The sequence below is a fragment of the Gopherus flavomarginatus genome, chromosome 3, assembly GCF_025201925.1.
Source record: "Gopherus flavomarginatus isolate rGopFla2 chromosome 3, rGopFla2.mat.asm, whole genome shotgun sequence".
Taxonomy (NCBI): Eukaryota; Metazoa; Chordata; order Testudines; family Testudinidae; genus Gopherus; species Gopherus flavomarginatus.
Genome location: NC_066619.1, coordinates 71,859,818 through 71,884,114, shown reverse-complemented (window position 1 = coordinate 71,884,114; position 24,297 = coordinate 71,859,818). Strand labels below are relative to the sequence as shown.

Below are 24,297 nucleotides of genomic sequence, written 5' to 3'. Positions count from 1 at the left end.
ACAGAGGGGACAAGTGAATATAAATGTGTGATAATTAAGACACTAGACTTTCCTCTCAATTTTGGCTACTAAATAAATATTGCAATACAATTCCTAATTTCTATCAGCTCATGCTTCTTCAGTATGAAAAGCTTTTGAACTAAAGGCAGTACATACCAGATCACTTCCACCTGACAAAACTACTTTTAAACCGGAAAAAACTTCTTCAGCCAGTGCCATAGGGCAGGACCTTTATTTTTTATCTTGCATTTCATATTCATCAATCAGTAGAAACCCCGGAGCTCCATGATATCCCCAGGCAAGATGGGCTCAAACAGGTAGCTTTTATTCACCCCCCTCCAACTGCACCAGCACTGGGTGGGATCTGAACCTCATGGAAGTTTTGTGAGGTTAAAAAACCCACCCTGCTCCACCCACTACCCATTTCCGCAGGATGGAGGCAATCTAGGATCCCCCCCTCACGCCCCCCAAGGACCATCCCTCAGGCTGGTTTTCCAAAGCCGCTGTGGACCAGGGCCCTCCAGAGGATTCAGGGGGCCTGCGGTCTTCGGCGGTGGGTCCCAGGGCGGAAGGACCCCCCCCCATGGGTCTTTGGGGCACTTCGGTGGCGGGTCCCAGAGCGGAAGAAGCTCTGGGGTCCCGGCCCGGCCCCGCGAGAGTTTTCCAGGGTCCCCAGAGCAAGTGAAGGATCCTGCTCCAGGGGCTCCGAAAAACTCTTGTGGGGGTCTCTGCTGCGCCCGGGGCAAATTGCCCCACTTGCCCCCTCCCCCCGCGCAGGGGCGGCTCCAGGCACCAGCACGCCAGCGCGTGCTTGAGGCGGCACACCGGAGGGGGGGTGCTCTGCCTGTCGCCGGGAGGGCGGCAGGTAGGTTGCCTTCCGCGGCTTGCCCGCGGGGGATCCGCTGGTTCCGTGGCTTTGGCGGACCTCCCGCAGGCGTGCCGCCGAATCCGCGGGACTGGGGACCTCAGGCAGGCAAGCCGCCGAAGGCAACCTGCCTGCGGCGCTTGAGCAGCCCCTGCCCGGGCGGCCCTGCCGCGGACCAGCTGTGCAATCGCTACCCGAGTCCAGTGCCGGTGCGCGCTGCCTGCAGGCAGGGGCCGAGCTAGCTCCGTTGCACCTGCACGCGGGCCGCGGCTGCAGCCCGGGGAGAGAGGCGCGTGAAACGCTGGCCCAGCAGGTGTCACTGCTGCCTCAGCGCCCGGCACTGCTAGGGCCGGGCCGGGCGACCGAAGGGAGGAGAGGCTGCGCCCGTAACTCAGGGGCTAGAGCAGCCGCCCTACTGCCCCTCCCTCCCGGCACCAGCCGGCACCATCGCCCCTGGAGACGGACACAGCTGAACCACGGCCAGCAGCCGGCACTGGAAAGGGGCAGAGAGCGGCGGCTGCCGGCGGATCTGGCCACAACGTGGAGGGGCGCTCGCTGCTCCCCGGCGGCAGCCCCCAGCCCCAGCGGGCACCGCGATGCTGCTGGAGGGCTGACGCGGCGGCGGCTGCTCCAGTCCCGGGCCGGCCGGCAGGGACGCGCTCCTGGGGAGGCTGCTCCTCCAGCCCCCGGGATATGCTGCTGCTGGGACGCGAGCCGAGGAGAGCAGGGCAAGTCGCTGCGGCAGGCGCGGGGGAGAGGCGGCCGCGGCGCCCCCTTGCCACTTGGGCTTTGCAGAATCCGAGTGCGGGCGGCTGCCGGGGCAGGTGGAGCCGCGCCCGCCCAGTGTGTGAGGCGCTCTCTGGCCCTGGGGGCGCTAAGGGAGCCCTAAGGACAGAGCTGCTGCGCGAAGGGCGCCCCGAAGTCTCAGCGGCAGCTCGCACGTGCGGCGCACAGGACGCAGGGGAACAGCAGCAGTAGGGTGGCGGCGCTGGGCCGCTCTCCGCTCTGCTCACTAGGAGGAGGGGCCGGAAGGCGAGAGCCGGCTGGGCCGGGCGGAGAAGCGAAGCGGGGTACTTCTGCACATGGCCCCACGACATGAGCTGCCCGCCAGCGGTTCTCCTTTTCGCCTAGGTAACTCGCCCCCCTTTCGCTCCCCCCACCCCCGTAAAGCAGGGGAGGGGATAAGGGGGGAGTCTGTGGCTCTCCCCTGCCTTGCTGTGCTCTCGTTCTGCACAAAAGAGCAGCCTCAGAAATGGGGTGGGAGTGGGAATGTGGCAAATGATTAACCCGGAGACACGGTGAGAACAGGTACGGAGAACAGTGGGTGCTGATACAGGGTTTAAAGAACAGAGAGGAGACTGACACCCTGCTGTACCTTGGCAGGTGGGACCTGGCCCGGGACTGCGCGCTCCTGGCCCATTGCAATGTGATTTTTCTTTCCCACAGGGCAGCGGAAGGAGCTTCTAACACCCCCGGCCTTGCTGAAGACTTTTGCAGAATGTCCAGGGAGTTGTTCCTTGGTGTTTAGCTCACCATCTTTGCAGCAACTGGATACTCAGCTTTCCAACATCCAAGAAGTACCCGCACGTCTGCATCTCCTGGGATCGTTCTATTGCATTGGGACTGCTGAGCTGAATACATTTCTTGTTCATTAGCGGCAGCGTTAATTAAACGTGCTGCTTCTCCCTCTTCTGGAGCTTGGGGTCGCCTTTATCTCTCGTTTCCATTTCCCCAGACATCAAAGCAGTAATGGGTTGTTTCTGTGCTGTCCCGGAGGAATTTTATTGTGAGGTTTTGCTTCTGGATGAATCCAAGTTGACCCTGACCACCCAACAGCAGGGGATAAAGGTAAGCACAGGCTGTATTGTTTTCATTAGGGTTACACAGGCACTTGTCAATAATGTTTGAAATGCTTTGTCTAAAGCTCAGCGATAGGGGAGTAAATCCTGCTTGGAAACTTGCTGTTCGAGAGTGGTTATCAATGCTCACTGCTAATTACTGTGAAATGAAGGGGTTATGTAGTTTAATTAACACTCGGTTAACTGAAAAGAAGTTTGAATAGTGAATACTTTTTAAAAAGCCCCCAAAGGTGAAAATCATTCCATAACTTTAATTCTCAGTTACTCCAGTGATAGAAATTCAACACAAAAACATGTGTTAACATTGTGGGTCCTACTAAAAGATTTGCTAGAGTTAATTTTTTAAGGCTAAGTGGATTATTTTATGGCATACACTTATTTGAACAGATTCCAGCTGTTCTGAAGGACTCATGACATTGTGTATTAGATATTTATTATGTAAAAAAACCAAGAGCTCAAAGTCCATTGCTCAAGAGTTAGGAAATACTAGAATTAAGGCTGCCTTTGCAACTTTAATTTGTCCTCTTGTACATGTGCCCTATGATATAATGTTTAACTATGATCATATACTATTTTTTCCACAGTGCCTTATTCAATGTACAGAATAGTTGGTGGTCTGAGAATTAATGAGGGTTGTGTGGTGAATAAGTCTGTAGTCTGTAAGATCCCTGCCTCAGTTGCTGCAGAAGCTGAAAGGTGTATGCTATTTTTGGGCACTAGGGCAGATGCCTATCCCCTCCACCAAACAGGAGGAGCCCTTGGACTCAGGCTGCCAAGTGAGTACTGGGGACAATACATGAAAAAACAGACATGGGAGTGAAGGTTAAAAGTTAAAAATTGGGAATTCAGAGTGGGAGTTGAAAAGTGTGTGCCTGTAGTGATTGCTGGGAGATGGTAAACCTAAACCCTCCCAAAGCAAAAGGCCCTATCTAGCCATTAAACCCAGGCCACAAGCAAATTCTAGGGACAAGAAATGAAAAAATCAAGGATGAGATGGAGGTAAGAAGTTAAAAATCAGAGAACTGGAAAGGGATATCAGGCAGAGAACCCCTGACAGAGCTCATGACTCCTCTAAACCTGACTAAGGAGTCAATGGACACCACCCAGAGCAACTTTACTTGGAGGCATGACTTAACAAGGGAATGGAAATGGGCTCCACAGTCTCAGAGCACCCCCTAGCCCCTGTTGCAGCTTCACCCTCCTGGAGTGATGGATGGCTGTGTAGGACAGTGCCAGAAGGAGGTTGACGAGGAGGTCCTGTGACTTTGTGGGGCATCTGATGGGATGTGTGTAAATGAGGAGGTGCAGGGAAAAGTGCCGCTAGAACCTCAGTGAGAAGTTCTGGAGGGACCAGAAGAAGGCTGATGCACTCTTTATAGATGTACAGCAGGGTCTCCCTCTCACCCCAGAAAGGACAGGTCTCAGGGGAGTTTGTGAACTGCACCAGGTATATGCTCGTGCTCACGGCTTCATTGGTGAGCCACCAACTGGTATCCGTGGAGATCAGAATGGAGTGTGTGGAATGAAGTACAGTACAGTCAGAATGGAGTACAGTCTGGCTCAGTGGGGTTTGTTGCTCTTCTCAGGTGGCAGCAGGTCCCACTACTTTGGGACACAAGGGGAAGGAAGTGTATTTGGCAACCTTAAGCAAAGGCAGCACTACCAGCTCCACCTATAATTACACAGAGATGTGTTACCAAGATTTTCAAAACTGGGTGCCTGAAATTAGGCTAATAAATCCATATTTAGTTGAATACCAAGCAACTTCCAGTGCCATTTGACTTCAGTGTTCAAATATGGATTTAGAAATCTAAATTTAGGCATGCAGTTTTGAAAATTTTGATATAGTTTATTATAATATATATTAAATTACATATATGGTTGCTCGTGAACAGAGGGACTCGGAGATATAAAAGGAGTATCCTACAGAGAGAGGGCATAGAACACAGGACTGGAAGGGACCTGTTGGGTCATCAAGTCCAGTCCCCTGCTATCACAGGCAACCCCATTATATAATCCCGTTCATAGAATTATCAAGATCCATCCTAAAACTAATTAGGTTGTTTCCCCCCCATTATTCCTATCAGAATGCTGTTCCAGAATCATAGAAATGTAGGACTGGAAGGGACCTCGACAGGTCATCTAGTCCAGTCCCCTGCAGTGGGTGGAACTAAGTATTATCTAAACCAGCAATTCTCAAACTGTGGGTTAGGACCCCAAAGTGGTTCGCAGCCACTTTTGAATGGGTTCGCTGAATGGCTTCAGCCCTTTGTGGCAGGGCTCAGGTTGCAGGCCACCTGTCTGGGACTGAAGCTCTTGAGCTTCAGCTTTGGTCCCCCTGCCCAGAGCTGTGGGGCTTGGGTTTTGGACCTTGTACCAGGAGCAGTGGGGCTTGGATGGGCTCAGGCTTTGGTCCCCACTCCTGGGGTCATGAAGTAATGTCTGTTGTCAGAAGGGGTTGTGGTGCAATGAAGTTTGAGAACCCCTGATCTAGACCAGTGGTTTTCAACCTTTTTTCATTTGTGGATGCCTAAAAAATTTTAAGGTATGAACTCTTTTGGAAATCCTAGACAGAGTCTGTGGACCCCCGGTTGAAAACCACTGATCTAGACCATTGCTGACAGTGGTTTGTCTAATCTTTTCTTAAAAATTTTCAGTGACAGAGATTTCATAACCTCCCTAGGTAATTCGTGCCAGTTCTTAACTATCCTTATAGGTAGGAAGTTTTTCCTAATGTCTAAACAAAACCTCTCTTGCTGCAATTTAAGCCCATTACTTCTTGTCCTGTTCTCAGTGGTTAAGGAGAACAATTTATCACCCTCTTCTTTATCACAACCTTTTATGTACTTGAAGACTGTTATCAGCCCCCCCCCCCCGTCTTCTTTTCTCCAGACTAAACAAACCCAATTTTTAAACCTTTCCGTGTATTTTCTAGCCCATTAATCATTTTTGTTGCTCTCCTCTGGACTTTCTCCAGTTTGTCCACATCTTTCCTAAGTGTGGTGCCCAGAACTTGACACTGTATTCCAGCTGAGGCCTTACCAGTGCTGAGTAAAGTGGAAGAATTACTTCTGGGATCTTGCTTAGAACACTCCTGCTAATTCCTGACTCCTCTGATGCAGAGTCCTTCTAATTTCCAGTCTAAATTTATTCATGACCAGCTGACACTGGTTTATTCTTTTGCCAACATTGTCCTTTAGTTTAAGTAGCATTTTTCCCTTCCTGGTATTTTATACCCTCCCTTCTATCAAGGTATTTTTAGAGAGCAATCGTATCTCCCCTCAGCCTTCATTTTGCTGTGCCAAACAAGCCAAGCTTTTTAGTCTCCTCTCATAAGATAGTCTGTCCTCAGCCAGTTTCTGTTTCAGCAGTTAGCATACTCCTGCTTTTTGTTTCGTGGTTATTAGTGCAAATATTAAATCTTGGTCCCCAATCTGAGCCTAGAGGAACTCTGCGAATAACTTCCCTCACTTCCTATGAGTAATTTCATAGACCCTCCCAATCCTGAAAGGGCACTAGTATGTGTGGGTCCTTATCCCTACATAGTTCCTGTTAAAATCAGTGCTCCACATGAAAATAAGGGCCCACATGCAAATCTTTTTCAGGGTTGGAGCCATATGGAGTTCAATGAAAGGAATGATCTGTTTTAACTTATTCTAACTAGGAATTTCCATTTACAATAATTATTTATCTGTAATACAGGTCTTTGTTGATAATACATTTTTATTTGACATTTTAACCTTGAAATACGCAGGTTTACTAATATTGTTTTACCAGATGAAAGTTTGAACTGACTCATTAACTTAACTTCTATATCATTTAAAGTATTTCTCATGATAGCGACTTTATTTGTATGTATACATTTAGAGATCCAGGGATTAGTTTGGTTTACTTTGTTTTATGATAATATTCCTGTTTTGGCATAAGATGCAGGTTGTAAGCCTTTCTATTTATCTTTTTGCTCTGTATCAAAGCTTCCGCTTGAGCTTCCCATCTGGGTCTACCCTCTCCTCTGCACTCATTCTTTTAATTAGGTCTAATGATGTGTGGGCGTGGGGGGGAAATGTCTCAAATACTGTTTAACAAACCTAGAACTGCCCAAGAAGAAGGGAAAACTCTTAAGTGTTGATAAAAATAGTTATTTTTTATAAATAATAGTTAATCCTAGACAATTTGGTGGTGTTTCCAATGAATCTGAACTGTGTATTTGATTTAGTATTTATGTATATTTATTTACATTGATTTAGTATTTATGTATATTTTTGAAAATACCTCAAAGGATAAATGTCAGCTTTTCAAGACATTTCCACATCTAAGGAACTGTCCCAGATTGAAGTATGAATAGAGGTCAAATATGCAATTGGAGAATTACTAACTGTGGTATGTAACCCACAGCTTAAGTTAGCCTCTGTATCAGATGACTGGAAGATAGCTAATGTAACGCCAATTTTTAAAAAAGACTCCAGAAACAATCTTGGCATTTACAGACCAATAAGCCTAACTTCAGTACTAGACAAATTGATAATTCTGTTCTTTATATATCTGATAGAAACTATAGTAAAGGGAAGTGATGCCTCACGGATCTATTAGAATTCTTTGCAGGTGTCAACAAGCATGTGGACAAGGATGATCCTGCTGATGTAGTGTACTTGGACTTTCAGAAAGCCTTTGAGAAGGCTTATGCAGAGTAATCAGTCATGGTATAAAAGGAAAGGTCCAACTATATGTACAAGATGATGGGGTCTAAATTAGCTATTACCAGTCAAGAAAGAGATCTTGGAGTCATTGTGGACAGTTCTCTGAAAACTCAGTGTGCAGTAGCTGTCAAAAAAGCTAACAATGTTAGGAACCACAAGGAAAGGGATAGATAAGACAGAAAATATCATAATGCCATTATATCTATCCATGATGTGCCCATACCTTGAATAGTGCATGCAGTTCTGTTCACCCCATCTCAAAAAAGATATATTAGAATTGGAAAAGGTATAGAAAAGTGTAAAAAAAAATGCGTAAGGGCATGGAACAAATTCCATGTGAGGACAGATTAGAGATTGGGATTGTTCATTTTAGGAAAAAAAAAGAGGACTAAGGAGTCTATGATAGAGATATGTAAAATCATGAGCGGTGTGAAGAAGTGAATAAGGAAGTGTTATTTACTCCTTTACATAACACAAGAACTAGAGGTCACCCAATGAAATTAATAGGCAGCAGGTTTAAAACAAACATTAGGAAGTTCTTCTTCACACAAAGCGGAGCCAATGTTTGGAACTTGTTACCAGGGGATGTTGTGAAGGCCAAAAGTATAACTGTGTTCAAAAAGGAATTACTTAGATAAGTTCATGAAAGCTAGCTCAATCAACAGCTCTTAGCCAAGATGGTTAGAGACACATCCTCATGCTCTGGATGTCCCTGAACCTTTGACTACCAGAAGCTAGGACTGGACAACAGGGGAATGGATTGCAGAATATCAGGGTTGGAAGGGAACTCAGGAAGTCATCTAGTCCAACCCATTGCTCAAAGTAGGACCAATCACCAGATAGATTTTTGCCCCAGATCCCTAAATGGCCCCTTCAAGGATTGAACTGACAACCCTCAGTTTAGCAGGCCAATGCTCAAACCACTGAGCTAACCCTCACTTGATAATGGCCCTGTTTTGTTCCTTCCCTCTGAAGCATCTGGCACTGGCCACTGTTGAAGGCCAGGATACTGAGCCAGATGGACAATTGATCTGACCAAGTACGGTCATTCTTATGTTCTTACCTATTGCTTCAAGCAATACCATTATTTCTGTAAAGGCTGCAGGTTTACTGTAAATGACAAGGACTGTCAGGAATACAGAATAATGATGATGACAACTGAGGAGTGTATTAATAAATGTTATTTCACTGTAGGAATGGATTTGCGATTGTACTACAGACTAACAAAATGAGCAGAGGTTCGCAAGATTACAGCTCTGAATCCCAACGTAATAATAATTAGCGCTTTCCACCTTTAGACCTCAAAGTGTTTAACAAAGAAAGGAAAGTACCATTATCCCCCTTTTACAGGTGGAGAAACTGAGTCACAGAAAGGTGAAGTGGCTTGGCCAAGATCACACAGCAAGTTAATGGCAGAGTCCGGAACAGCACCCAGACTCTCCAACTTCTACTCCCATGCCCCTTACAGTGGACCACACTCAATTTGGAAGCATTGTAATGTTATATTTCTTGTAGTCACCAAAACTTATTTTGTTTCTGATAGCTCATCATTCTTCTCTTGCATCTTCATTTTTAAAAAAAGAGTTCAGTCATGTGAAAATGAAAAGCTTGGCTGTCTAGCTTTAAGGACCGCTATTTCATGTACAAACAGGCAAAATAACCAGGAGAAGGCATGGAATGGAACCAGCCTTATACATGTTATTCACATTTTGATTTTGTTGTCATACGTTGTGCCTAGAGATGCAGTTCAGAGAAGAAATATAGTGAGATCATAAAGCAATGTATTCTTAATCTAATACAAGTTATTTAAAGGGCAAGCTTTGTGAACGTGGCACATATTATCTATGTATATAGTGCTAAGATAGAGTTAGGCTCTTTACAGTCATGTAAAAGAACTCATTCTTCCTTCTTAGAATTAAACAGATGAATTGAGAAATGGGTGGTTGAAAGTCTTGTACTATAAATTAGTTAGAAATTGGTTGTTTAATGAAAGGAAATAACCGGTTTCCCAATACCGTTATTTTGACTAGTTTCCACACTTGTAAACGGTAATTTAGAAATAGTTTATTTCAAACAGGTTTAGCCCATTTGTTAGTGTCACAAAACATGTCATCAATGTTTTGATCATTTATGGAGATGTTGCCAAACATTACATATTAGTATATGATTCTTCTGTTAAGAATTAGTCATTTTCCCTGTGCACAGCTTTACTTATTGCAGATCGGGTTTTGCCGTAGTAGATTTAGTTGTTATTGCTGGTTTAGGAATCAGAAGCTATGGTTATGTAACTCATTATAAAATGCTGATTTAGAATGTACTTGGTGGTACAGATCAATCATTAGATTTCAGAAAGAACTGGTATCTTGTAATAAAAGATATCGAGAATCTCAGAAATTCTTCTGTATTTATTTTCCTTGGAAATGGAATGGAAGTTCTGCAGGAGAAAACAGGTTTATTTGTTCAGAATAATATCAAACTATTCTGAAACAGCCCTGTCCAGTTTTGTATTTCTGTCTTCTTTGTAATAAGGATTACTATCTCAGGAGAACATTAGCTACTTCTCTAAAGCACAGGAATCTCAGTGTTACGTTAAATAACAGGTTTAAGTCTCAGGCTAACAAGAAATACACTTTTAAAATATTCACTGTGTGTGAAATTCATCCCTATGTACTAGGCCAGCCCAAGACCAGTGTTCCACTTAAGCCCTATTTCAGCGGTTCTCAAACTGTGGGTCGGGACCCCAAAGTGGGTGGCAAGTCCTTTTTAATGGGGTCGCCAGGGCTGGTGTACAACTTGCTAAAGCCCAGGACCAAAGCTGAAGTCTGAGCCCTGCCACTCGGAGCCAGAGCTGAAGCCTGAGGGCTTCAGCTCTGAGTGGCAGGCCTCAGGTTTGAGGCTACCTGCAAGGGGCTGAAGCCTTTTGTCTCTCTTCCCTCCCACCACCCCACCCCGCCCAGAGGGCGGGGCTTGGGTTTTGGCTTTGGCCCCCTCTCAGGGCGACCGGGCTCAGATTTTGGTTTCCCTTTCCAGGGTCGTGTATAATTTTTGTTGTCAGAAGGGGGTTGCGGTCCAATGAAGTTTGAGAACCTCTGCCCTATTTAATTAATGTTCACAGGATAAAAGGTCTACACCAGAGCTCATAGACTCATAGACTCTAGGACTGGAAGGGACCTCAAGAGGTCATCGAGTCCAGACCCCTGCCCTCACGGCAGGACCAAACACTGTCTAGACCATCCCTAATAGACATTTATCTAACCTACTCTTAAATATCTCCAGAGATGGAGATTCCACAACTTCCCTAGGCAATCTATTCCAGTGTTTAACTACCCTGACAGTTAGGAACTTTTTCCTAATGTCCAATCTAAATCTCCCTTGCTGCAGTTTAAGCCCATTGCTTCTTGTTCTATCATTGGAGGCTAAGGTGAACAAGTTTTCTCCCTCCTCCTGATGACACCCTTTTAGATACCTGAAAACTGCTATCATGTCCCCTCTCAGTCTTCTCTTTTCCAAACTAAACAAACCCAATTCCTTCAGCCTTCCTTCATAGGTCATGTTCTCAAGACCTTTAATCATTCTTGTTGCTCTTCTCTGGACCCTCTCCAATTTCTCCACATCTTTCTTGAAATGCGGTGCCCAGAACTGGACACAATACTCCAGTTGAGGCCTAACCAGCGCAGAGTAAAGTGGAAGAATGACTCGTGTCTTGTTTACAACACACCTGTTAATGCATCCCAGAATCATGTTTGCTTTTTTTGCAACAGTATCACACTGTTGACTCATATTTAGCTTGTGGTCCACTATGACCCCTAGATCTCTTTCTGCCATACTCCTTCCTAGACAGTCTCTTCCCATTCTGTATGTGTGAAACTGATTGTTCCTTCCTAAGTGGAGCACTTTGCATTTATCTTTATTGAACTTCATCCTGTTTACCTCAGACCATTTCTCCAATTTGTCCAGATCATTTTGAATTTTGACCCTGTCCTCCAAAGCAGTTGCAATCCCTCTCAGTTTGGTATCGTCCGCAAACTTAATAAGCGTACTTTCTATGCCAACGTCTAAATCGTTGATGAAAATATTGAACAGAACCGGTCCCAAAACAGACCCCTGTGGAACCCCACTTGTTATACCTTTCCAGCAGGATTGGGAGCCATTAACAACTACTCTCTGAGTATGGTTATCCAGCCAGTTACGCACCCACCTTATAGTATCCCCATCTAAATTGTACTTTCCTAGTTTATCTATAAGAATATCATGCGAGACTGTATCAAATGCCTTATTTAAAGTCTAGGTATATCACATCCACCGCTTCTCCCTTATCCACAAGGCTCGTTATCCTATCAAAGAACGCTATCAGATTAGTTTGACACGATTTGTTCTTTACAAATCCATGCTGGCTATTCCCTGTCACCTTACCACCTTCCAAGTGTTTGCAGATGATTTCTTTGATTACCTGCTCCATTATCTTCCCTGGCACAGAAGTTAAACTAACTGGTCTGTAGTTTCCTGGGTTGTTTTTATTTCCCTTTTTATAGATGGGCACTATATTTGCCCCCTTCCAGTCTTCTGGAATCTCCCCCGTCTCCCATGATTTCCCAAAGATAATAGCTAGAGGCTCAGATACCTCTTCTATTAACTCCTTGAGTATTCTAGGATGCATTTCATCAGGCCCTGGTGACTTGCAGGCATCTAACTTTTCTAAGTGATTTTTTACTTGCTCTTTCCTTATTTTCTCTTCTAAACCTACCCTCTTCCCGTAAGCATTCACTATACTAGACATTCCTTCAGACTTCTCAGTGAAGACCGAAACAAAGAAGTCATTAAGCATCTCTGCCATTTCCAAGTCTCCCGTTACTGTTTCCCCCTCCTCATTGAGCAGTGGGCCTACCTTGTCCTTAGTCTTCCTCTTGCTTCTAATGTATTGATAAAAAGTCTTCTTGTTTCCCTTTATTCCCATAGCTAGCTTGAGTTCATTTTGTGCCTTTGCTTTTCTAATCTTGCCTCTGCATTCCTGTGTTATTCGCCTATATTCATCCTTCGTGATCTGACCTAGTTTCCATTTTTTATATGACGCCTTTTTATTTTCTAGGTCACGCAAGATCTCAAGGGTAAGCCAAGGTGGTCTTTTGCCACATTTTCTATCTTTCCTAACCATCGGAATAACTTGCTTTTGGGCCCTTAATAGCGTCCCTTTGAAAAACTGCCAACTTTCCTCAGTTGTTTTTCCCCTCAGTCTTAATTCCCATGGGACCTTGCCTATCAGCTCTCTGAGCTTACCAAAATCCACCTTCCTGAAATCCATTGTCTCTATTCTGCTGTACTCCCTTCTACCCTTCCTTAGAATTGCAAATTCTATGATTTCATGATCACTTTCACCCAAGCTTCCTTCTACTTTCAAATTCTCAACAAGTTCCTCCCTATTTGTTAAAATCAAGTCTAGAAAAGCTTCCCCCCTAGTAGCTTTTCAACTTTCTGAAATAAAAAGTTGTCTGCAATGCAGTCCAGGGACTTATTGGATAGTCTGTGCCCCGCGGTGTTATTTTCCCAACATATATCCGGATAGTTGAAGTCCCCCATCACCACAAAATCTTGGGCTTTGGATGATTTTGTTAGTTGTTTGAAAAAAGCCTCATCCACCTCTTCCACCTGATTAGGTGGCCTGTAGTAGACTCCCAGCACGACATCACCTGTGTTTTTTACCCCTTTTAGCCTAACCCAGAGACTCTCCACCCTTCCGTCTCCTATGTCCATCTCCACCTCAGTCCAAGTGTGTACATTTTTAATATATAAGGCAACACCTCCTCCCTTTTTCCCCTGTCTATCCTTCCTTAGCAAACTATACCCATCCACACCAACATTCCAGTCGTGTGTATTATCCCACCAAGTTTCAGTAATGCCAATAATGTCATAGTTGTATTTATTTATTAGCTCTTCCAGTTCTTCCTGCTTATTACCCATACTTCTTGCATTTGTATAAAGGCATCTAAGATACTGGTTTGATCTTGCCTCCCAGCTTTGCCCTGACCCTCCTTCCTCTCTGCCATTATAGACCGTGCTCCCTCCTGTTTCCAACCCATCTCCCAGGTCTTGTTCCCCACTTACCTGTGGGCTTTGCTCACCTGTCCCCGTCGAACCTAGTTTAAAGCCCTCCTTACTAGGTTAGCCAGTCTGTGCGCAAACAAGGCCTTTCCCCTCTTCGAAAGGTGAACGCCATCTGTTCCTAGCAGTCCTTCCTCAAATAGCATCCCGTGGTCGAGGAAGCCAAAGCCCTCCTGGCGACACCATCTTCGCAGCCAGGCATTCACCTCCACGATGCATCTGTCTCTGCCCGGACCCCTACCTTCAACAGGAAGAATCGAAGAGAATACCACCTGCGCTCCAAACTCCTTAACCCGTACTCCCAGAGCCCTGTAGTCACTCTTGATCTGCTCAGTGTCACATCTCGCAGTATCATTTGTGCCCACATGGATGAGTAGCATAGGGTAGTAGTCAGAAGGCCGGATAATCCTCAACAATGCCTCTGTAACATCTCGGATACGGGCCCCTGGCAGGCAGCATACCTCCCGAGATGAACGGTCAGGGCGACAGATGGGTGTCTCCGTCCCCCTCAGCAGAGAGTCTCCAACCACCACTACCCCTACGTCTCTTATCAGTGGTGGCAGCAGACCTCCCAGCCTTAGGGGTACGAGGCTTCACCCCCTTAACTGTTGGGGGTGATTTCTTCTCTCCTGTATCAAGAAGAGCATAATGGTTATCTTTTACCACAGCAGGAGGGTTCGCAGCAGCAGTGGAGCACTGCCTGCTGCTAGAAGTAACCAGCTGGCTGTGTCCACCCTGAGCCTCTTCCTCCACTGGTGTGTCAGATACACCCTGAGGCATCTCCTCCTCCACTGGAGTGTCGGTAGTCCTGTCAACTGGGACAGCACCATCAGCTGTCTCCACATGGATACTGTCCAGGAATTGTTCATGGATATGGATGTTCCTCAGCCTAGCCACCTCCTCCTGTAGCTCTCCCACCTTCTGCCTGAGAGATTCCACCAGTAGGCACCTTTCACATTGGATGCCACCCCCAGCCTGCTGCAGTTATGAAAGTTGTGTACAGGACAGTTATTCTAATTCTTTCTTGACAGTTGTATATCCTGAGTATGCGCATATTAGACAACAGCTCTGTGATCAGATATAACCATCAAACCACTGATATTCTGGTCTGTGTACCACTGAAACCTTATTTAGGACTTGTGGTGCCTGGACCTTGTGTAGTCCTCTATACAAGAGTGAATTTCACCCTATGTTTACAAATTACATTATTGGCCAAATCCTGTTTAATTTACACACAAGGCACTCGGCTATTTTGTAAATTAAAACATGAGCAAATCAGTTGCATATTTTCCTGTACCATAATAATCGGCCCCTGAGAAGCAAATAAAATAAGTTCCAAATTTTTTGATTGTTCTCGGACTCTTTAAAAATCAGACCACTTATTTAGATGCTTAACTTTAGCCAACCAAATTCAAAGATTTTAATGAAGATATTTCCCAGGTCTCCAAAAAATTATGAATTTACTGAAAGCAATGACACTTTGGAAAGTTTTGGCTATATGATTTAAATTAATATCCACCAATCGTCCGTTAGCTGTGACACCAACTCTTAATTATTTCTGGGGTTGTTTTCAGTCAATTTGTAGAGATTAACATTATTTTTCTAACTAAACTTGAATTTTAGGCAATTCAAATATCACAGATTTGACACTTTCAAAATACTACAGAATACTGAAACTTGTTGGTTAAGTTTTTTGTTGGCATAAATTAGCATAGCTCCATTGACTTCACTGGACTGTTTACAAAAGGCCTATTTTCCTTGAGGCAAATACATAATGGATGTGTATGGAAGTTGGGTATAAAACTGCGTACAAAGCTGTCATTTGTTGTAATAAGCCTGATAAAGAAACTTGGGTTAAAAACTCAAATGAGCGTTAGTATATTGTGTTTGTTAGTATAATATACTATACTAAATATACCATATAGCAAAAATCAGTATCAACAACGGAATCATTACTTCCCCGCTTTCCATTTCCATAGACCACGCTAACACTATATACTATACTGATTTTTGCTATATGGTATATTTCTCAACTCTAAAAAATCCAAAGTATTATTTTTGTGATAAGAAATTCACTTAGTTATGGATGTATGCTTTTTAAAAGTCCTGCAAATTCTGTTAACACTAAACTGCAAAGATTTTCCACCTGTGATAATTCTGGAAAGTGTAATTTCTGTCTCTGAGCTACAGAATTGTAGTTTATTGTCAGTGCTCAACATGGAAATTAGTCTGTTTTTTGTTTCCCTTACCCTATCTAGTGTAGTATTAAAAGGCCTGTTCTGGATAGAGAAATCCTTTGGAAATTCAGAATAATATTAGTTTGTAAAGAATGATTAACAAAAAAGTAAACCCAAGTTAAAGGGACCTCAACTTGAAATTTATTTTTGATCTAGTTAACAACAACAACAACAACAAAACCTAGCTTAAAAGTACTGTACCTGTTTTTAAGTTGTTCTTGGAAACTTTGTGCTTTTACTTCCCTTCCTCCCATCCCAAAACAAGAAACAAATACAAAGTATCAGTTGCCTATTGCAACAGGGGAAAATGACCGTACACAAAATATTGTCAAATATGCAATGTAAATAAATTGGAAAAATAGATATTTTTCTTTAATCTTACTTAAATCGTACTTCTAAGGGTTATTTAGAACAACAGTAGAGAAAACATTTAAAGGCAGAAGTCTAAATTGATCTATTTTAATACAACATGGTAAGAAAAATTTCTATTTCATTGGGAACATTGATTTAAAATAATACTGAGAAATCAGAATTCATAGAATACAAGTAGTTGGATATGTAATCAGCCCTTTCCACATTTTTGACATCCAGTTAGGAAGGAGTAAAAGGAACAAAGGACTTCACAAACCGTAAATTAACCACTCTTCAAAATTACTGTCACATATTTGAAATAGATTACTAATTTCTTCAATGTCTTTACAGATGAGACCAGCAATTTTGAGTCCTCCAAGGAATAACCATGTAATGAATGAATGCTGAGACACTTTCTTTTTCCCTAGGTGCACTTAACTAAATTAATGAAACCAGTCTGACAGCAAGACAAGAACCCATTAACTTTTAAATGATTACCTCTTAATCAACCTGAGGTTTGAATAACAACATTGTTAGATGCTTGGTGGTTTTAATGAGCAGTGATTTCCTAATACAGTCAGGAAAAATATAAACAGAGGTAGTATTTTTATTAAGTCTTTGTCTTTTGGATTTCTATAGTTTTGAGATTTAAAAAGTCACATATATTTGACTGAGTAAAAACAAAATGTAAATACATTTAAAATATCAAGATGTGACATCTAATCATAAAACTCATTTCATTTAGCCTATTAAAAATTGCTAACTCTAATAAAACTACTAACTGGTGAATTAACAGAAATTATGAAATGCAGTCACATGAAGTTAGAGAAAAATCTTCATCTCTTAAAGGGATCATATCAGGAAATACCTGAGAGAGAGAATTTAATGAAAATGATGAAAACTACAACTGACATCACTTTGTGAAATTTGTGTTGTCAGGAAAATATTATACTTGTGTCAGAAATAAAAACTGGGCAGTAATCACTAATAGCTGCTAGAAAGATGAGAAGCTACCAATAATTTCACCTTCCTGGTCCCATTCTCAAATACATCTCTACCCCGATATAATGTGACCCGATATAACACGAATTTGGATATAACGCAGTAAAGCAGTGCTCTGGGGGATGAGGGAAGAGCTGCATACTTCAGTGGATCAAAGCAAGTTCAATATAACGCGGTTTCACCTATAACACGGTAAGATTTTTTGGCTCCTGAGGACAGCGTTAATTGGGGGTAGAGGTGTATTTTATTTGAATCCATTTTTCCCCTTAAGGGTGTTTTCTTCATTCTCTCCCTCTCTCCCCACCCCTTTTTTTTTAATGGTAAGGCATATGTATTAGCTACATTCAATAACAATATTTTCCAAAGTGAGCAATTATGCACCAACATCTGGGCAGGGTTTGGCAGACTATGTTTATCAGTGCATGTTTCAAATATTTGCAAATGATTTCCCTTTTTGGACCAGATACAAAAGCTTAATAGCGATGGCATATTTTGTACTTCATCCAGTATACAATTCACTTAATAGTTTAAGGCAAGGCGGCAGCCTAAATGTAGTCTGCTTGTACTTATGTTTCTGCTGCTGCCTTCATCTCTTGTTGGTGCTGCTGAATCCACTGGGCATTGGGGTCCAAAAGGCACACTTTAGACCTGTGTTTCTCAACCTTTTTGATTGCAGGGACTGGCACCTGTCCATAGACCGGTCGTTGAGAAACACTGCTCTAGATCATTCCACACTGTTGCATAGAAGTGGATAACCCATAGTAGTAACCAAAAGACAGAGCTAATAATTCAGAAGGTTACTAAGGCCTGGTCTACACTGTGTGTGTGTGGGAGTGTCGATGTAAGATACGCGACTTCAGCTATGGGAATACTGTAGCTGAAGTTGATGTATCTTATTCCGACTTACCTCCTGTCCTCACAGCATGGGATCGACAGCTGTGGCTCCCCTGTTGACTCCGCTACCGCTGCTTGCTCTGGTGGAGTTCTGGAGTCGACGGGGAGCGCATTCGGGGATAGATATATCGTGTCTAGGCGAGACGTGATATATCGATCCCTGATAAATCGATTGCTACCTGCTGATACGGCCAGTAGTCTGGATATACCCTAAATGCTATTGGTTTTTATTGAAGGAGAGTCTACATCATTTTCTGAAGTGTGGAACATACTCCTGTATCTGGTCGGGAGGGTGATATGACTTCACTTTTCAAAACAAATTTTGATTTTTGGATATGTTGGATAAAACTTGGTCACTCATCTTTAAAAAAAAAAAAATTCTGTTGACTGTAAACCAGGCATTTTTTTAACTTCTGCTCCAGCTAGACTTAAGTTTACTGTGCTCAAATGGCACTTTTGGAGGCAGAATACCTCCAAAGTTCATAAGTTCATATGACAGGAAGGGCCAGCACAGCACAGCTTGGCATGGACAGAGACCAATGGTAGTAGTGGTCACAATAGCAAGTGGATTTAAAATCAGTAATCAAAAAGGAGAAAAGGAAAAGAGAAATGGTAGAAGTGGAGGTGTGAGGGCAAAAGGAGCTGAATACAGAAGACAGAATAGAAAGGAAAAGATGAGGCTATGGTGACAGGGCAGAATAGAAAATTCTTCTTGTTAAATGTGAACATCAATAGTTCTCTTTTTAGGAATGGCAACTAAAATCTCAATGAAAGCTGTTTTTTTAAAATTAGGAATACATATTGTCATGGAAAATAAGTGACAAAATTTGACATGCCTGTCTGTTTTTTTTTAAGAGAAGTCTGTTTATGTTTAATGCATAACTAAGGAGTCATCCCTTAGTAAAGATTAGCATTATAATGCAACCAAGTGAAATGTTGTTCAGTGAAATCTTGGGTTAACTGCATCATTAACAAATGCTCCCAGATTTAAAAAAAAAATTCTATGGTTTACTTTTTAAAACTTGGATTGTTTGGAATGATGACTCGTATTATCATTTCCTTCCTTCTTCTGATCCTTGTGAAATCGTAGTCTTTATCTCTTACTGTGTACTGAAGAATGTGTATGTGTGTGCGGGCACATATGACAAGTAATCCATCCTATGAGATGTCAATAATGAATATATATGTGTAATAACAGGGCCATCCATACTGAGAGAAATTTTAAAACATTTGTTTAGCTAAATAATATTCCAGGATCATAACATGTTGAGTCTGATGTTGTTTTTAGTGTAATACAGAGAAAAGGCAGGAAGAGGTTTTTTTTGGCTGATGGTGATGAATGACTCTTTGTTTATAAGCCAGAAACAAGAAAGTAATCTGTCTTCCTGTTTATGAAGTTTCAGATGGGTGGGTAAAATCGGCAGGAGGCTTGTGACTGGGTTGTACTGTTTGATAATGAATGCCCCGGTACTTTACTATCCTCAGTGGAAAATAAGAACTAAAAGATCTCAAGGAGGAATTCTTTTGCTACATTAATCTCTTAGCAGTGGCAAAGGAAGGTCTTATATCTTTGCATGCAATACAGGCGTTTGGAGGTCAGAAATCTGTAGCATCTGTGAGTAACTTGTAATAAACTTTAGTGAGACTACTAATGTGCTTAAACATGTCTTATGTGCTTCACTGGATTGGGGCCAGCATGCTTAGCATCTGGCAGGATTAAGCGAAAAGGGAATCTGTCAAGTTAAAAATCCATTGAGCTAGGTTCTGATCTCGCTTATGCCAATTTACGTTACTGCAACTGTTGATTTCAGTGCAGTTACTGCTCATTTATATTGGTCTAAATATGTATGTGTACTCTGCATTGTAAACCTAGGGTCTGTGGGACCCATGCTTGAGGTCTTTCTTGAACATCCACATAGCATGTTAAACCTGGGTTTACAATTGCTGGACCTAGGTGTTTCAACTATGGTAATGTGTCCCTACTGCACTACGCAGGTCTTGGGACTTGGGTCTGCAGTTTGAGCTGCATCCACATTGCAAAATGACAGGGCTTGTACTCAAGTCTCACTGGGACTTGGTCTCAGACCCACCCCCTCAGATGGGTCCTAGGACTTGGGTCAGGAAGCACTCAGGACCCAAGTCAGACAGATTTTTGTGTGGAGGGTAGGGGATGTGGGCTCAAACCTGGGACTGAGACCAGGTTTACAATGCAGTTAGATATACCCAATGAGATCAGAATCAGGTAAATATATTGTAAACAAAATCATTTCCCTGTCTGTGCTAATATCACCTTGTTACAAACTATTAGAACTGAAAGAATATTAAAGATCTCATTTACTTTTTGCTATTGATGCTGTTTACTTTTTGTATCACTCTCATTTTAGACAAGGAAAATTATCAGTTTCATATTGGGTTAGTCAGTTTAATTCACAGTCTCAGTGCTACAGTGTGAAGCATTTCAACAGAAGTTGTTTTTAATGAACTTTGTATTTCCTATTTTTTTTTCACAGAAAATACAATTTCTACAAAATAAAATTTACTGACTTTATTTATTTCCATCGAGAAAATTGAAACCAAATATTTTGTTTTGGGTTGGGTTAACCTTAACTTCAACATTTTGGTTTGTCGTAATGAATCGCAGTATTGTGGTTTGCATCAGTTTGACATAGGCTAACTGGCATCAATAGGTGATGCAAGATGCTCAGCACTTTTGAAAATTGGGTCACTTATGTTGGACCTTAAATGTGGATTTAAGAGCCTCACATTAGGCATCCATTTTTGAAAATCTTATTCATAAGATAGATCTTAGAACAGGTATAGGTTGCTTAGTTTGTAAGCTCTTCAGTATACTTATCTATTTGTACAACATCTAGCATGTTTTGGATGCTACTCTAATAATAATAGTAATAATAATGATTAATAATAATAATTAAGCTCTGGAATGGTGGTCATGCTCAAACATGGCATGGTGGGTGCTAGTGTCCCTTCCATTTCTGCAACTGAAGGGATTAAAATATCAGTAAATCTATGCAGGAAGAGGCATGGAAGGAGGGGTATGCTGCATCCATCATATCATTTCTAACACCATTGTCCCACCCACCGAAGCCCCTCCACAGGGGTTGGGGGAGTTTGGACTCCTATGGAAGAAAGGGCAGACCAGAATCAATGAGTTGGAGTACATGAGTTCTCTCCAATAATGTCCCTTCTCCTCATCCCAAGAGGACTTTGGGGTGGTGTAATGCTAAAAAGGTCAGCATAAAACAACCACTTCTTCTTCTGTGGTGTGGGTCTTGGGGCAGCAGTTGGCAAAAAGCCAAAAGGGACTGGGCATGGGGATTCAGGTTACCATATGTCCTGGTTTTCCAGGACATTACCTCTTTTCTTGAGCCTTTGGCCCCTCTCCTGGCAGATTTTTCAAATAACAGGCAATGTCCTGGATTTGTGTAGAGCAGATGCTGTAGCTCAAAAAGAGGCCTGATTGGTCTGTTTCCCGATTGGTCCCTCCCCTGCACCCACAGCTGATTAGCCTATTCCCCTGCAGCTGCAACTTCTGGATCCCTCCCACCCAGGCCCTGACACTCAGCTCTGGGGGAGAGGGTCCTGCAGGAAGGTTCCTGCAGGGGCTGTTGCTGTGCCCTGCCACTGTGACAGGTTGTGACACTGCCCCCCACCTCCAGTGAGTACCCCCACTGCAGATACCCCTGCCCGCACCCCCAATTGTACCCCCCTCAAGCTCTCCTCCCCCACAATTAGCCCTCTCAGCAGTGTCCACTTTTTGGGAACCTGAGATATGATAACCCTAACAAGACCCAATGCAGAGGCACGGTTAGCTATGTTCTTATGCAGGTGTTCCCAGGCATGGAACACCCTATCCCTTGAGTTTATTCAAGAAAGAGACATTTCCCTCTTCCCATCTAAAAAGAAGAGTGCAGAGGCACTCAGAGTGTAGTCCCTTAGCTACTGGTTTATATTACTGTGTTAAGATTTTGCCCAGCGAGTAATGGTCAAGCAAGAACAAGATAGCGGGAGAGCTGTTGGAGAACTTTTCTAATGTAGTAAGTGTGAACTGCCTAATAAGACGACTCAATACACTAAAGTGCCTCAAAATGAAAGTCTGTTTTATAAGTAGATTTGAATGTGTTATAGTTGAACAGACTTAACTGGGGAGTTTCTGAAAATATAAGTATCCCTTTATCTAAAATCTCTGTTCAGCAAACTGTTGAAGAACATGCGGTGAGATTACCTTTGAAGAAATGGATGGAGCCTTTTGCACTGTGAAATGTGGAAAAAGCGGTTGGATGTGACAGTGTCATGGCAACAGAGATATTGACACATGGGGGAAACTTGATCAAAGAGCAAATATGTGAAATCAGGCCCACAACAGGCTTGAAGATCAATCCCAGTGAGTAACAAATCTGCTTATTCCTGTTTTAAAGTCAAACGGGCTCATATGTACTTTGGGGTTAAACAAAATCCCTGAGTTCTGTTTGAACACATTTACAATTTTGAAAGTCTCCACCTCTCATCCATCTCTTGCGGCTTCTAAGAAATTTCGTGTTTGAGGAGAGAGATTTATTATAAAGTAGTTTTGTAATTCTGAATGATTTTAGACAGCAGTCATTGTTTTCCCCTTACATGACATACTCCCTCATACATTTTTTCCTCCCGTATTATTATGATTTATATTTACAGTAGAATTAGAAGTTCTAACAGAGATCATGGCCCATTATGTTAGAGCCTGTACCAACACAGTAGAAGTCAGTCCATACCTTTTATAATCTATACTCTAAATAAACAAGATGTAGTTTAAGAAACAGGAAATATAATTGTCATTTTGCAGATCAGGAACTGAGGGACAATGAGGTTAAATGACTTGCCAAAGGTCACACAGGAAGTGAGTGTCAGAGCCAGGAATTGGACCCAGATTTTCTGAGTGCTATTCCAATATCTTAATCAGAAGACCATTCTTACTGTCTTTCAGCCCCTCCACCCACTTCTGAAAATCCCCTCCTATACATTTCCTGACATTCTGCAGGGCCCCAGCCTTGCTGAACTCAGATATGTTCTGGAATATGTAATGCTGAAGAGAATGGCCCCAGGCATAGGTAATTTCAGGGGCTGAGCCTAATGATAGGAATCGAGAGTGGGTGATGTGGGTCGAAAGGGAGGAAGCCAAGGCCTGTTGGAGTGTCACAGGGTTAGAGAGAGAGAGAGAGAGAGTGTGTGTGTGTGTGTGTGTGTGCGCGCGCGCATGCATGGTAGGAGGCTCAAAAAGTTTCAGATAACCCTCTGACCTTTTGACTATATATCCAACGATATCTCCAATCCACTGGAGGTTAAACCATCATTTTATCATATGTCCCCAGATACAAGTATTTTGTGAATCAGAACTCATTCACCTTTGGGTAGTATTTTAATTCATCTTCCTCAACAGACTGAGTCAGCAGGTAAAAAAAGTTGTTGAAGGCTTTGGCTACACTGGCACTTTACAGGGCTGCAACTTTCGCGCTGAGGGGTGTGAAAAAACACCCCCCTGAGCGCTGCAAGATACAGCGCTGTAAAGCCTCAGTGTAATCAGTGCCGCAGCGCTGGGAGTGCGGCTCCCAGCGCTGCAAGCTACACCCGTAAGGGATGTGGTTTACGTGCAGCACTGGGAGACCTCTCTCCCAGCGCTGGCGCTCCGACCACACTCACACTTCAAAGCGCCGCTGCGGCAGCGCTCCGAAATTTCAAGTGTAGCCATACCCTAAGTCTCCTCTTGCTTCTTTGGTCTCTCCTCTCATCTCTCCTTTCATCCTATCCTGTTTGGAAAGGGGTGTGCTCAGTCTGTATTGATGCATGCTCTCCACAGGCCTTTGCCTGATCCATTTTCTGTTGTTGACCCTGTACTAAGAGCATTTCTCTTCAGCACTCCTTGTCTCTATGGTAACATGAAAGAGGAAGTACAGTAGAGAGATGTGCTGGAAAGGAAAGGTCTTGTTGGGTTGAATTCTCGTGGGTCTCATAAGCACATAATGCAGGATAGACACTGGCCAGTGCTTGCATGGAAGAGCATGAAGGGAAAATCTAGGGGCTGCCAGGTATGGTGCTGGCAGTTCAGTAGCTGGCATTTTCTTCCCTTTAGGTCAGTACTAAATCACAGTTCCAGAATGTTGGTAGGGACATTGGATGTAATGTAAAACTGAGCATCCAACCAGTTGCAGTTATTAAAGGTTCATGGTACTTTCATAAGAGCAAGAACTTTAACCCCAGTGTCCTAGTTAGACAGAAAGTAATTACAGGGTAGAAATCTATCT

General features: G+C 43.1%; 1 protein-coding gene across 5 annotated transcripts in view; it reads left to right on the top strand.

Annotated features, from left to right (window-relative positions):
- Positions 1 to 1,815: 1,815 nt before the first annotated feature.
- Positions 1,816 to 24,297, top strand: part of EPB41L4A (erythrocyte membrane protein band 4.1 like 4A) — a 207,696-nt gene continuing 185,214 nt past the window's right edge. For 3 of the 5 annotated variants that reach the window (XM_050945784.1, XM_050945783.1, XM_050945781.1), the window contains exons 1-2: positions 1,816 to 1,996; positions 2,312 to 2,713. In XM_050945784.1, coding sequence (XP_050801741.1) covers positions 2,615 to 2,713 — 99 coding nt within the window. In that variant the 5' untranslated portion in view covers positions 1,816 to 1,996; positions 2,312 to 2,614. Of the gene's footprint in view, positions 1,997 to 2,129; positions 2,174 to 2,311; positions 2,714 to 19,523; positions 19,617 to 24,297 lie in introns of those variants that run through there. The other 2 variants (XM_050945782.1, XM_050945785.1) reach the window with 2 other exon arrangements.